The sequence below is a fragment of the Plectropomus leopardus genome, chromosome 2 (assembly GCF_008729295.1).
Source record: "Plectropomus leopardus isolate mb chromosome 2, YSFRI_Pleo_2.0, whole genome shotgun sequence".
Lineage (NCBI taxonomy): Eukaryota > Metazoa > Chordata > Actinopteri > Perciformes > Serranidae > Plectropomus > Plectropomus leopardus.
In genome coordinates this window covers 10344586-10360411 of record NC_056464.1, presented here as the reverse complement: position 1 = coordinate 10360411, position 15826 = coordinate 10344586, and the positions used below count along the sequence as shown (strand labels likewise).

At 39.0% G+C, this 15826-nt stretch overlaps 1 protein-coding gene across 3 annotated transcripts in view; it reads right to left on the bottom strand.

Moving 5' to 3' along the window:
* Nucleotides 1-5838: 5838 nt before the first annotated feature.
* gdf11 (growth differentiation factor 11) overlaps nucleotides 5839-15826 on the bottom strand; it is a 34063-nt gene continuing 24075 nt past the window's right edge. For 2 of the 3 annotated variants that reach the window (XM_042500381.1, XM_042500390.1), the window contains exons 4-5: nucleotides 13937-14310; nucleotides 5839-6348 (exon numbers count right to left, since the gene is read on the bottom strand). In XM_042500381.1, coding sequence (XP_042356315.1) covers nucleotides 5968-6348; nucleotides 13937-14310 — 755 coding nt within the window. In that variant the 3' untranslated portion in view covers nucleotides 5839-5967. The remainder of the gene's footprint in view (nucleotides 6349-13936; nucleotides 14311-15826) is intronic. The other variant, XM_042500399.1, reaches the window with a different exon arrangement.

Here is a 15826-nt window from a genome sequence, read left to right as displayed (position 1 = left end):
TTATTTTTTAAATAAAAAAAGTTAAATCAGATGAGAGACTGAGTGCTCAACAACACTCAAAATGTTATGCTCATATTGTATTTGGGGCTACAAAATCTGATATCAGATCAACTTTGAGAAAGGGTGAAAAAAAATATTCTTCATTATTTGGAAGCACAACCAAGTGCAACACAATCCTAATGAGCAATAATAATGAAACACACACTTAAGTCCAATACTATTCCTCTGTGACATATCGAGACTCAAATCTTGTGTCTCCAGTTTATTTTATTGTCATGTGAGTTCCTTTCATGCCATAAGAGTGCGTGTGATCTTCCCTGCACAGTTCCCCTCTCTAAACACCAGCCAGTCAGCGAGCCAGACAAAAAGGTGTCACTGATGACTGTGTCCAGCAATTTAAGCTATTGAGAGCTGCCCCAATTCACCTTCTTTCTTAACTTTATGGCTATAATTGCCATAAAGCTCCTCCCAAATCCTCCCAGCCCCCACCAGCCTCTCTGAAGGGCTTTGAAACGTGTTCAATATTCCCATTGTACTGTACTTTTCTTTTTCCTTCCCAAGTGCTGCCATGGCATAGCTTAGTCTTTATTTAATGAAGCTGGGTCAGAGTTCATCATGTTAGTAGTCCTAAAGCTCTGGGTGCAGCATTCAGCCTCTGACACTTCATGTCCAACTTGTACAACTCCTCCTTATGAGCCAAAACAATAAAAACATCCATCAATGTCCTCCCTTGTCTATGTAGGGCGGGTATGACTGATGATGTGTACGGCACATTGATGCACTTGAGGGGCAGGGGACTGTGTGAATGTTTGTTTATGTCAAGTGAGGATTTGTCAAAAGGTTTATGTCATTGCTGGCATCAGTCTCCTCGAGCTTGTACTGGGTGGTCTTTGTCTGTTTGCATCCGTAAAGAGCTTCGTTCTCACTCTCATTTGTCTCCTATTGATTCTCTAAATTAGGTTGATGAGAGGCCCTCCTATCAGGTGGCATATTAATTGGGTCAGGCTGGATCTTATATGACATCCAAATAATAGCAACCCAAACCCCAAGACTAAACCTTTGTCCTCTGAGCGCTCTCTTTCACCAATTAGCCTCGCGGTGAATCTGCTTCCTGCCACCTCTGCTGCCTGTTACTGTTTTCCAAGAATCAGGATGCCACCAGTGGCTTAACGAAGCGTGCGTGTGCTTCTCAAGGTGTGAGAGCAACCTGAGGGCAGTTTATTCCATTCTCCATTTGATAAACTGATCGAAATGACTCAATCAGTTTGAATTTGACTAATTTCAAGACAACTAAACGAAATAAATTAAAACTTCTGCGGAGCTTGTTTCACCAAATGTCGAGAAATTAATACTTTATAAACTTTTTAAAATTAATAAATACTTACATTGTAACTATAGGCTAAGTGGCAGTTGACGCATCACTAAATTAAAATGTATTGTACCAAATAAACAAGTTCATCAAGTAAAAGTTATTACAAAATATTTACACCCAGTAGCTGATGTTAAGGCTGTTACACACTGAGGGTGTTTTTTTCATATGATTACAATTACGAAACTACAAACTAATAGGGCTGGAAAATGACTTCAGGGGAGGGACTCCACCCTGAAGCCTACTTGACATAGTGGGCAAACAGTGAAACTGCAACTTCTGGGTCCGTCACCTGATGCCATTGGGCCCAGATGGACTTTTCCCTATAAGAGTGCACCAGGAATGACATTTTTGTGTGGCCCAACACAGAGGCTAACTCACCCTGGTACCCGCTTAAAAAAGCCTATGGGATTTTTCCATTGGATTTTAAGTCATTGCAGAAAATAAGCCCTGTGAAGACAATCTTCACAAATGAACACCACTCACAGGATTTTTGAAGCCTGAATCAACAAGCTTCTGCTAGGAGATGAGGGAAGGTTTTAGGACTCTTTGCTGGGGCTCTCCATAGACTAATACTGGGAAAGAGACGTCAGTGGATAAATGCTTTTGAGAGTCACAGCCCCTGCAAAATCAATTGTTTCTCTATTGGGATTTGAGCTGTTTAGTCCAATAACATTACCAAAGTCTAGAAGAGCTGCATGATTTATCATTTTATCTTCATTCAAGTAAGCACAGGGCTAAACCTGAGCTTAGCCACTCAGCCGGGTAAAGTCTCAAGTGCACCTACTCTATCGGAACAACGATGCTGAAGCAGAGTGGAAGATCCAGGTAATTTTATACATGGAAGTTGAACATTTTTTGGTTTCATGTACCACTAAGTTGCTTGCATAGGAATTAATGGAGCCCTGCCTCCAACACTTAATCCAGCTCTCTTTATACATCCATGGTGGTGAGCATAGATGAAGAGTAGGTTTGTCAGAGCTTTTAGAAATAAACAACAAATCCCATAAGCTAAATAAATGATTTATTGTACAAAAGAAAAATGACAGTAAATAAACAACAAAAGGCAAAAATAACAATTGAACAGTTATTCATATGCACAACCATTAAACTACAAAGTTGGGGTGATTTTTTTTTTTTAAACTACACAAAGAACGGAGGAATGATGGGGGGAAAGTGAGAAAAACATGAGAAGCGGCGAACCTGTCCAAAACATCATCATCATCTGGGTAGGTATTTACATAGAGATTTCTTACTCTCATATATTTATATGAAAACACTCTCACACATACCAGTATACAAACACAAAAATTCAAAATGCAACTTCTCAACAAGCCATAGATGTGGGCACAGCTAATTATTTCTTTTGACCACACATTACCAGAGCCGCTACCATCATTTACTCTGTCAATAACTCAATCTGAACCTGAGAGCAAGGGGACCCTGTGGTTTTCATTCATCTACATTTTTTTGGGGGGGGGGGTTCTCATGGTTTAAATGTTTGCACAGATTAATCGTTGACAAATTAAAAAAGCAAGGTTTTTAGGCGGCTAAAGTGAGGTAGACAGACTTTGAAATGCATTGTAATTTATATTAATAAATAGATAATTGACCAGTTGAATTATTTCCAACCACTGCCCCGAAACCAGCTTTTTCCTCCCTTTGAAATGTTCTAGCATATTCCTGCGATCACAAAAGTTACAGCACACAACATGTCATCCTCTACTTTGGCTAACAATCCCTGGATACTCCTCCCATTCTAACATGGGTGCTTTCACTTAAAACACACACAAAGGCAAAAACATGTCTATGCAAGACAGTTGACACATTGTTTAAGTCAAAAGGACGAAGTCTCTCTAACATGGTAACAGATTAAAGTTGGTGGGCGGGCCATTTCCAGTTAAAGCATTCTATTTCCATTGATCCAGACACTTATTGTACACAGGACTTATCACCCAAAGAGGGCAAGGAGGCCTTTCAGGCTGCTGGTACAGTACGTCCAGGTTCCAGATTGGATAAAAGTGTGTGAGTGTATGGACAGGCCCCCGCTTCAGACAAAAGTCAGGAAAGCGTGATGGTATCAAAAAGAAGTGATAACCTCTCTAGTTCTTGGTTTATCACCAGAAGCTTGAATAGTTTTTTTTTTTTTTAAATCCTATACTGTACAAGCTCTCTTGTGCTTAGTAAAACACAAACAACACTTTACCTCCTCACGCCATGAACGTCCCATAGTGCAAAATTTATTGTTGGTAAGGTAGAGTGCCCCAAAAAAGGTTTTTGTACCTCTTTTTTTTAATATATACATATATCATTTATATATAATGTCAGAAGGCTCTTCCTTTATCCAACAGCATAGTGCTTTCGTTTACAACAAAAGGATATCTTTGCTTTGACATCCAGGAGACAAAGACAGACTTCAAGCATTACTAATCTACTCTGTGTTCAAGCACTAACAATATTTTATGATCATGACGGTAGAGCTGAGGTGGAGGTGTTTGGAGCTGACTCTTAGGCAAAAAGTTTTGATAATTTCAAAAAACAAAAAGTAGTCAAAAAAATAAAATTTGAAACTGAGTTTTGATCTTGAACTCTGAAAATCACAACAATATATTCAAAGAAAAAAAAAGTGTACAAACTTTTTTTCAGGTTAAATTTAATTTTGAATCAGTTCTGGAATTCCTTACTTTGATAGTTTTTTTTCACTTCAGATTTACACCTTATTTTTGAAAAGTTTCAAGTCTTTTTTTCTCTCCAGTTCAGGTCTTTCTTTTCTTTTTCTAGTTTCACATTATAGTTTTTTTGTTTCAAATTGTTGTGGGTTGTGGAATCATTTAACCTGAAAAAAAACCCAAAATACTTTTCCTACACTTATGTTTTAGTGTGAATGCACTGTTGTATTTGTCAATGCATTTTATTTTTCAGATTTAAGTTTTTGTTTTTTAATGATAAAACTTTTAGCCCAGATTTAGCTCCATAGAGGTGGATGGGGGCATTTCAAAAAGCAATCAAATATGTTCTCTGAACTAAAGTCAGTGGTTGAGTTACATTCTCTTGATTTGCACGTGTTAAGTGGTTTGTTGTGATTTATAAAAGCTATTATTTCTGAGTACAGTACTGCAGTTAAAGGTTTTTGCAATTTGTTCACTTTTTTAAAACTAATATTGAGAAAACGTGAATGAACTGGTTCGACATGATGAAGCTACTGCTGTCTAAATTTAAGTGTCTTTTTTTTTTTAAACACATGCGAACATAAGTGTGTAAACTTCTAGTCATAACACTGTAATCCTGTTTTGTGCTATTTTCAACTCACAGCAGGATGAACGTTTGAGAATAACTATCACCCTCTTGTGTTTTATTTCAGGGTGTGGATTTTGCGTTCTGTTTGCTCAGTCCCAGGCCTCTTCAAGTTATGAAACAGTGCATTTACTTCTTCGTCTTAAACGTTTAATGCAAAAGTTGAGGGTGTTAAAGTGTATTTTCCTTTTGTCACGTAGAAGAAAGAAAATGTGTCGGGTTCTTGTCATCCTGTGGGATCCTGCTCCACCTCCTCTCCCAGGCAGTGCCGAATGACTTCAGAGTGCATCTACATTACAGTACTTAGTTTAAGACTTTAGTGTGGAAGTGAAATCTAAATCTGTCGTATCTACTTTTCCAGAATGGCAGAAATAGCTATACTGGCTTTATTTATCCGCTTTGAAAGACAGAGATAAAATAGTACAACCTGTCCCCTTCCTTTTCTTTTTTTTTTTTGAGTTTTACAAGACTACAAATAAAAAAAGATCAAAGTAGCTGTGAAAGGTTTCGTAGATACTCGAGAATGTCACACTGGGGTGTGATACATTAATAGAGGGTATAGGTTTGGTTTTGGATCTCCTCAACACTTTACATCTCTAGAGCACATCTCTAAACATCTGTAAACAAGATTTGGGATTTATAATAAGAGTGTATCTTTGTTTATCTTAGTGTCTTTTTCTAACGGGAAACCCTCCTCACATTGGGTTTAGTTCTTTTTGTTAAAGTGATGGATTGCAAAAATAATTCTGATCATGCCCCCTTGCAAATATTTTTTGTGGATCAAATCTCAACAGTAAGTAGGCGTATCTTTGACATTAAGTATTCCCAAACTCACTTTAGGACTGAAATAGCTTTAAAAATATTGTAAATGCTTATGTCTCCTGTCATCTCAATCCACTAACCTGGACATTTTCACAAAGACGCAATTTAAAAACAAAACATAACATAAAACTTTAAAAACCCACAAAACTAACACATACTCTATAACATAGTTTTGTCTCATTTACCATTTTCTGAAGCTGCTCCACAAGGACAACCTCTTTTAAATCATTCATAATGTACTGTATTTCCATCACTCAGTCCTTTTTTTGATTCATGTTTCATTTATAACTTTTTTTTTTTTTTACAGTTAGAATCAATTTAATTACTGGAAAAATGGAAACCCAGTGGGATGATTTTGCGGCTGAGCAAACGTGAAATCTGGTGCCAAGGAGTGGGTTCTGGTGCCAGGAGAGAGCTCCGTAAGGGTTTTGGGTGGTTCGATGCGATGGTGGCTGTGCACAAGTGTGCGTCTCCTCTGTAGCCTAAGAGCAGCCACATCTATCAACCACCATCCCTGGGATTTTGCCATGAATGATCTGCTGCTTGTCATTGAAGTAGAGCATGTTAATGGGGGACATCTTGGTCGGGGTACAGCAGGGCCCTGCAGAGCCTCGAGGGTTGGCGTGCTGCACTAGGTGGGTGTGCGGGTATTTCTGCATGAACATGTACTCGCACTGGCCGGAGCAATAGTTGGCTTTGTATCGTTTTGGGGCAATGATCCAATCCCAGCCGAACGCCTCGAAATCCACAGTCAGGGGGTAGCGACAGCAGCGGGACTCAGTGGAGTGCTCGTCGCAGTCCAGGCCGAGGTTTCTCCGAGAGCGTTTGGTCGTCTCAAGAACCTTCACTTCCAGGAACGGCTGCTGGAATCAGGGGGAGGAGGGGCAGGACAGAGAGACAGAGGTGGTTATAAGAGAACAACAACACGTTTGACATATCAGTTCAGGAAAACACAATTATTTGACTAGAAGTTAATGGGGTTTTTTCACTCCGCCAAAATTAAAGGCATCTATAGTATGTAACATCATCGCTTAATGGCTCTTAGAGCTGCAGTAGGTACCTTTTATTTTGGGCCATATTTGCCGTAATTGTCACTATATCCAACAGTAGTACAGAACACGGATAAACTGTGCAAAAAATCATGTCCTTCCTCCTCTTCCTACTGCTTCTAATAGCATCCAATAAAAGATACCACAGCTCACTGAAAACAACCAATCAGAACCGAGGACTCTCTAACGCAGCTGTCAGTCATATGAAACTCCACTCATATACAGTCGAACTGTCAAACTAGGCAGCTCCGATCAAATACGAAATAAGATTCTGTTACTGCATTGCCTATTTCTTAGTTCAGATTTTCAGAAACATATTTTAGTGTACTGTTCAGCTGTGAAATGAGAAGGTTTGTGACCCGACTGAAATGTAACGAATAATCAGGCAAAAACCACGCAGGATCACCATCTTTCTCAATTTAACAGTGAAACAGTGCAGAAAAATAGATCTCTGAAAACATTTGAGTTAAGAAATAGACAATGCAGTAACAAATTCTTGATTAATATTTGATCCACGCTGCCTAGTTTGACAGTTGCACCACAGTTCACGAGCGGTGATTCACATGATTGACAACTGCTTTAGACACTCCTCAGCTCTGATTGCTTTTTTTGTTCACGTGCAGTAAAGCCAATAAAAGTGCTACAAGGTAACGGAGTAGAGGAGTATATGTTTTTTCACAGATTATCTGTCTCATGTTCTACTGTCAGAATATAGTGACACTTTCAGAAAATGTTAAAAAAAAAAGTTACCATCTACAGCTTTAAAGCTGCAATAGTTAACTTTTTTATAAAGAATAACTTTGTCTGAAACTGTCACTGTATCCTGGCAGTGGTACATGAAACAGATCATCTGGGAAGATAAAAATCTGGTTGCTGTGGCTCCTCCTAGTGCTCCTGATGGCATTTGCAAAAATCCACTACGCCTGAAGAAAAACAATCAATCAGGGCCAGGAGGAGACTCGTCCACGTCAGCATACACCTGTGGTGTGCTGAGTGGCGGAGTCTGTACATTATTTGACAGTTACAGTAGCTGGCAGATATGTTGATCTCGTTGCTTAATTTCAGTGGCAATACCAGCACATGTGTCAGCATGACCACATGACCTATACAAACACAAACAAGTCAAGGCAGTTTGATAACGCAGAGTGATAAAAGTCGTCCAGGCTTCATGAATCATATTCTGGACATTACTGTCCATGCAGGCAATTATTTGTCAAATTTTAGAGCTACCAATGACTTTTTCCCTGTAGGCTGACATTGTTTGTTTTGTCAACTAAAAATTATGTGGTTGGTGCTGCTGGTTGACAGATTACACTCCATTTAAACAGCCTTCCTGGCCCTCGCCGTGATGTCTTAAGTGGTGCACCGGCGCACTGAAATGGAGCAGGCCCAGTGACATTGCATTAGAGACTCCTCCTGGCTCTGATTGGTTGTTTTTGTTCGGGCGCAATGGATTCTTGCAAATGCCATTAAGAGCACTAGGAGGAGCCAGAGGAACATGATTTTATTTCAGATTAACTGTCTCATGTAGTGTGAAAATCAGCAAATATGACAAAAAGGTATTTTAATAAAAATTGCTGACTGAATATTAAATCTCTTATAGGGGCATGAGCTTTTTTGCTCTTGATGTTGAGAGTTAGATGTGGAGATACCCTCCTCATGTCTGTGTGTTGACAAAGGACCTTGAAGCCAGGAGGTTATGATCTTAGCTTAGCAAGCAGGAGGAAATAGCGAATTTCAAAAAACACAGCCACCAACACCTCTAATTTCACTAATAAACACGTTGTGTCTTGTTGTTTTAATCTGTGCACAAACTTTAGTCTATAATGACAAATTATGGTTTAAAGGTGAGTTACGTACTGTAACTACTTTTTGACGAGCAACAGTTTATCTGTCCACCCAGCCCTTCTGTGTCTCTGCTGGTTGCCTAGCAACCACATGGCAACGACAAGACTCTGGGAAGTTATGGCTCCCAGCAGCTGTTTGCCAAGAAATTGTTGAGTAACAAGAGTCCTTTTTACAGTTCTGTTTGTTTATGAATGAATGAAACAGATAAAATGTGTTAGTCAGTGAGCTTTAGAGGTGCTGGTAGGCAGATTTTTGAACATTGTTCTCCCTTATTTTCAGTCTTTATGCTATGCTAATCACATATTTAACACGACAGTTGTATCCATCTTAATCTCTTGCGTATTTCTTCAAGAATATCCACCTGTTCTTTTGCAGCTATTGCAATTCAAAATGTCCATTCTGAAAAGCCTGTTGATATGTAATATCTTTGTCAGGCTGATTAGGTCTTTTTTATACAACTGAGGAGGTCTGCACATGGAATTTAAAAAACACACAGAAACTCAACTGACAACTGCACAGCTAACATAATTTACACAAAAAGAACAAGTTACAAAATTCTGATATTTAACTTACACTTGTATAGCACTTTTCTAGCCATTTCTGACTTCTCAAAGCGCTTTCACACTGCAAGTCACACCCACTTATTTCCAAACGCATTCATACACTGGTGGCCAACATAGACGGTGCCACCTGCTAGACGGTGCCCCCCCCCCCCCCCCACAGAGTTAGTGTCAGTGACATCAGGCAGTCACTAAGGAATAACTAATATACCCTATTCTATGGAAATACATGGTTAAAAAAGTGCAGCATCAGATCATTCAATTGCTGTTCAAATCAAATAGGAACAGCCTCTGATGAACAGGACGTTAAAAATGCTTTTGCTGTGAACCACAACAACAGGTGCTTTGTTCGGCTCAGACAGTCTCAAAAAATGCATGAACAGTGCGTGAAAATCAGTAACCAATATGCGTACAGGTAGGCTACACTAATTCCTTATGTGTTGTGTTGATAATGACAAGGCTGACTCATACCCATGCATTATAGCCTTGGCCATATTTGTTAATCTTTTTACGCAATCATATCATAACAACTAAGCAACTACATTGAAAAGTTCCTGGCCCTGACCATCCTGATAGTTTTTTTTTTTTATCATACCAAGTCATTGACAGCATTCATCACATGACAAACCAGATGTTAATCAACTCTGGATTTTATAAAAAAAAAATTGCACTGGTCCCGAAAGTAAAAGAAAACAAACCAACAAGCTTAACCTGTTGATTGCCACACACAGTTATGATTATATCCAGTCATCTCTACAGCTGAATGCTCTATAAAGCTCAAATCCGATCTGATAAGTAACAATGACAACAGACTAGAGATCTTTTCAAAACGGTTAATTTGGTTTGCAATAGCAGGAAAGCTGGGGTGTAATTAAAAGCAAACAAATGCATCACATGTATGTGAGCTGCTCCCAGGGTCCTAGTATTGTTATTTTACAATAACTGTTTCACTGCTGCAGCTGGCATCTGCAAAACAGGCTGCAATGTAACTACTTGGGGCATTTGGCACTCAATTTATGTCCATTAAAAGTTCTTCTGTTTGCCATGGAAAGGTTCAGATTGTTATTACAGGTGACGACATCATTGAAAGGATCCCTACAGAGAAATAAAACATTTTTCTTTACCATTTTCGTTAAATCTGGTCTGTTTGTTAGTGTATGTAACTAAGTTTCGCCAAAGGAAAAGCTGTTCTTATTGTAGGAATTACTTGTTCCTACTTGTTGTAGGAAGACAACAGTGTAAACATGAGTGAGAGTTGGAGAGAGGAGTGCTGGAGAGAATGTGCTATATTGGAGTAATGAAAGCATAGCTTTTGTTATCTAAAAAAAATTCAGTGTCATGGCTGAGTATATAGCTGATTTTGACTTTTCTCGCTTCTCCTTAAATGACACTTGGACAGACAACCAAACAGACCTGATCAGCCAGAGGTAGGGAAAAATGTTTCATTTCTTGAGATCAATTCCACAGTAATGTCAGACATTATAATAATAATCTGAGCCTGTCAGAGAAAAAAAAAAACAAGCACTTTTATTGGCTGTACATTTACAGAGCATTATTGCCCCAAGTGGTCATGTTTTGTTGCTGTCGGCGGCATCACTCTCTCTCAATATTGGGCCATTTTCAAAAATTGTTGTTCCCATGAGTCACTTAGACAAAAAACAAAGAGTCCAGGTTGAAAAAATACTTAAGTTTTCCATTATGATGTTTACCATATAAAGCTCCATTAGATCATGTTATTTTTCCCACTAAAAGGTGCGTACAGCTTCTCACCTTACATGAAGCTGGTTAAAAAAAGTGGTGCATTCCATTTAGCACAGCACTGCTAACAGTTGCTAATGGTTACCATTTTTTTCTCTCCATAGTTAAATGCTGACACTTGGGCAGCCTGAAAAGAGCCAAAAGTGAGAAGGAACAATATTTAAAGCTGCTTAAAATTAAAAAACCTACTTATTTGATACTTCACAAGAACATATGAATTAATTTGTATTTTTTAAATAAGGATAACAGTGTGCCATTTGAGAAGCAATTCAAAGAGTGTTGATAGAAACAATCCTTTTCTAATGTCGATGGCTGACTTTGTATACTTGGTTTGATCCATCACTCAGGAGGTCATCTGCAGGCTACCATAACCTTGACCTTTGGGGAAAGCAAGCAGATCAAATATTTTACTCCATCATGTTTGTTTTACAAAGCCTTCCTCTCCCCACAGTGATTCCAGCTGGACTCTAGCACAGTTTTTTGTGACGCATTCAAAAGAGGAAATAAGCTGAAAGGCCATTGGGGTGAGACCATGTCAGCTTGGCCTTTAGGGCTTTTGTTGCAGAAAAAAAAGATCGAGAGGATCAGCGAGAAACAGAGTTTGAATCTTTCTTTGCTTGTTGTGTTTTGTTTTATTTTGGTACACTTGCCTGTGTTTTGATCTTTTCCTTTTTTTTGTTCAAGAATAATATCGCACACTGCTGTGTGCTCAGAGGGCAGAGATTTATTGGCCAAGACACCAGAGCTGACCTCTGATATGTGTTGTGAAGATGTGACCCAAATGACCACTTGGTAAATATTTGGTGTTGCTTAACGGGGTCGAGTGGCCTACATAATTCAACGTAGATGCTGCATGTAACTGTCATTCGCAGTAACTCTGGGATTACTAACTAGATTAATGATTCACGGATGGTTTTGCTTTGAGTCTGAAGTTTGAACTCATTCGTGCGAACCCATCATTATATTAGACATAAACCCAGAGCATTTAAATAAAAACATGTCAAAAAAATTGTGGCCCAGAGCATCCTTTCCACATGAGGCTAAAGAAATGCCCAAAGTATTTTGACGAACATCAGGTTGCGATCCATTCACATTTTGCGAAGAGTAAAATCTTTTCCAATTTTCAGAATAATTGTATGAGCAGGAAGGCTTTTTCTTGCATGCATCTACAGTGAATGAAGAATCCAAAAAATCTTGATCCACTGATTCAATAAAGGTCCGCATTAAATAACAGCAAAACTATATCAAAACCCCCGTTTACAAATTCTCACCAGTAGCTCAGTATAATCCAAGTCATATTCATTCAGTCATGTACTTCCCAAATGGATAAAAACAACCCAAACCCAAAGAAAACATGGTAAAACCTTACAATTTAAAGTACTTCTCAAAAACATGCATCCACAGACGATGCACAATGAAATGCAACAGCAGAGTTTGAATGCGCGCACTTGCCCATTTGTGCAACTCGTATGCATTAGTGTTTGAAATAGTAAGGTTTTAGCACATGACTGGATACATGAGACTTTGATCACACTGCATGAGTTGTGTGAGAGTTTGTAAATTAATGTTTTGATATAATTTTGCTATTGTTAAATGCAACCCCTAGAGACTGAACGAGCAAGAATTTTCTCAGTTTTTGGATTCTTTGTTCACCGTGGAAGGGTGCTAGAAAAAAAACTTTCCCCCACAAATTTAACATAGCACTGGGTGAGTAACTAATATACAAAAAAATGACCATTTTGGGGGTGAAGTATTCCTTTAGGAATATGTGAATGGTGAAGACTGATCCAAACAAAGCAGCTGTGTTTTCTCTGGTCTGAGCTAAATATAGAGTGGTCATGACTGACGTTCAAATAGAGTTCACAGTGGTGACAGTATTTAGGGCTGAAAATACACGGTGCTTCAATAAACTCCACAATTTAAAAGGTTTAGTGTGCAATTCTGGAGTGAGATAGTTAATTGGTCAGTCTCATTCCAAGTTCAGCAAATACCAATGACCTTGGGAATGAGACTCAACAAGTAATTGTCCTTCACCAGGATTATATATTTCACCTTCAAGTCGTAACTGTTTTTTTCAAATACAAAATTTGGTAATATGGTTATGATTGAAATACAGAATTATCCACAATTTTCACACAAGACACAGCTTGTTCTGTGTGCCTAGATTTAAAAAGCCCTCAAAAATCTATTGCAACAATTACAACAAACTAAGTCTTTGACTTTTAAAAACATATTGTATATACACAGAAGTAATGGCAATGGAGGTTTTATGTCGAGCCTTTAATGGATCCCTGTAGTTTCATACTTATAGGCTTTAAATCCTAATGTGGAGATTAATTATCATTATCTTTAACTAACACAACAAATGCATGGTGTGTTTGAGCTGAACCTACGATATGAGTCAGAAGGAAGCTGTTCTTTTAACAGTGTGACTTTGTGATTTAGGCTGTTGAAAATAAATGCAGTTTTACAAAATCATTGTGCCATCTGCAGGTTGTTTGAAACCCTTTGTGCTTTTGCAGAAGTGCAGTTGCTTCAGCTGTAGCACAAAACATGGATTTTGTTCCAACCACGGTGCAAATTGAATAACTGCATCTACACATGGATGAGACGCTCAGTAAACATTGTGTCCCCCTCTGCTGAGCTGTGACCTCAGTGGTTCTAGGTGAACTAGCAGATGCACGCTTCCTTCTGCGCAGTGATACAGTTGATGTGTGTAGTTTGTTAGAAAGAAAATAGTTTGTACATAAAACTGCTCACAACAAGGTGGGTGGACAATCTTGTGTTACTGGGTCATGATTTCTGGAAAGAGACATTTCTATGAAGTTTTTTAAAAGTATTTTTGGTGCTTTGAGCACCACAGGCCGAGTGCCATCTAGTTCCTTTACATCAGAGAGAAAGCAGACATCTCTACGGCAGATATCGCTGACAAATATTGTAGGGCAACATTAAATCTGCTAACTAAATTTACAGGACAGATTTCTATATATCGGTATATGTTTTGCAACCTTGCAAGATACTGATTGCCACCAATTTTGTGTAAATATTTAACTTTTCTTTTTTAACTTTTTTAAGAGTTCACAGTCAAGATTATAGAAAAGATGTTGAGGGAGAGAAAGGGAGATGAGATGCAGGATGACATTAATGCCATCCTTCTTTTTTTATGAATGAATGAATATAAGTTATAAGAGAAGTGATTGCTCCCCTGCCCCTGGGACAGGTCTGAGGGTCCTTACCAGCCCCTCCTCCCCGGGTCGCAGCGAGGTAACTGCCAGGTCATTGCCGCTCTCGTCAAAGGCGTTGATGTCAATTCCCCAGTTGGTGTGGGGCTGTTTGAACCAGTTCTGCAGCACGTGCTTAAAGTCAATACTTTGCCAGTGGCCAACCCTGGAGTTGAGCTCTATCTTGAGGGAGCGGATGCGGATGTGGCGGCTGCCCTGCTCTGTGACGGGCTTCAGCCGGAGGATCTGCAGGTAGACGGTAGAGGTCTGCTGCAGCGGTCGCAGGTACACCCACAGCTGGGCCTTCAGCACCTTGGTGAACATCAATTTGGGGCTGAACTTGAAGAAGCAGCAACTTGGCTTCCCATTCACCTGCACCAGGGGCTCCGCTGTGGAAAAGAGGGAAGTTATTTAGTGAACTGTTTATGCAGTAGACTGTTAACATATATCACCAAGACCATCATCATTGAGATAGCACTGTACACTGTTCCCAGTATGCGTCTAACAAGGGACCTTTGTTGCATGTAATCCTCATCCTACTAACCCTTTATTTCCTGTCGTCTTCTTACTTTCCACTAGGGATGCACTGATCCTACTTGAGCCTGGGCTTTGGGACTGTTCATTTAATATGCTGTAAGGCTTTAGTGTGAAGAAGTGACTGGGATCATTCTTTTACGTGCAAGATAACATCACACTAGACTTGGCCATTGCATTCCCAACTTCAAAATCTAACAAATAAATGCATACATATCACTTAAGGGAATTGTTATTTATTGATAAAATAATAAAGTGTGCACCAGCAACTTGGTAAAAAAATCTAATTTAACAGGAATTATTATTCAAGTGGAAAACTTGTTAAAGCAGCAATAAATTGGTCAGAAATGAAACAAGAGTTAAAATTTCAGTATAAAACATGCAAATGCAATCAGATGTAAAAAACTGAAGTGAATAGATCGCCTCCTATGTCACAAATTCCCAATTCATCTATGTGAGTCAATATTGGCCCGATCTCCGAAAATGGTATCAGATCAGTGCATCCCTATTTTCGACTATTAAAGGCATAAAAGGCCCACTCAAAAAAATATTTCTAAATCCTGTCAACACAGCATGCATTTTGCTTTAATAGGTGGGTCAAAAAATAATTTTATTCTCACAAATCTTATTTAGATTTAGAGATTCTGTTGTGTGGAGAGATTCTGTGCATTTTGGGATTCTGCAGGTGGTGCTCTTTTCAATCTGTTCGCGTGTCATAGACACATCACTTCCTGTGCACCAGAGGGGGTTTTAATTAAGTCAAGTCAAATTCATGCAGTGCAAATCATGTTACCAATACTCTCACAAGACACTTTTTTATATAGAGCAGGTCAAGGCCATACTATAAGAGAAAAGCCCAATCCAATACGCAGTACTTGGAACAGCAAACGCGTAACTTTTCATCAAGTCGCTGAAGGTTCCTTAGTCGCAAAACATGGAATGAGACAGCTGCATCCATACTCAATCATTCACTATGGGTCTCTTCTCCTCATTCATGTGATGCTAATAACTACAATCATAATTGATCACACAACTGAAAGGGATCCTCTCTGATAGAAGCCAAGCATGACTTTTGAAGATGGAGGGGAATATACTCCCAAAGGAGCTCAAAAAGTCCACAGTTTCTCAAGTTCAAGTTCAACATCTTCATTCTTATCATGTGAGTAACAGTGACAGAGAAGTTAAAATCTCAGTTAAAATCTTAAGCCCCAGGCCAAATCCAATAATGCTCATTAAGGGTACACTTGCAGGATTTTCCGAAAAAGCAAAGTGTTAACTCAAACAAAAGCAATCCCTCTCAGTCATCACTTATGACCCACTAGAAGTGCGTGGTGTTGTATTAATCTGCAGAGACTCTGCCCTCTGCCTGTA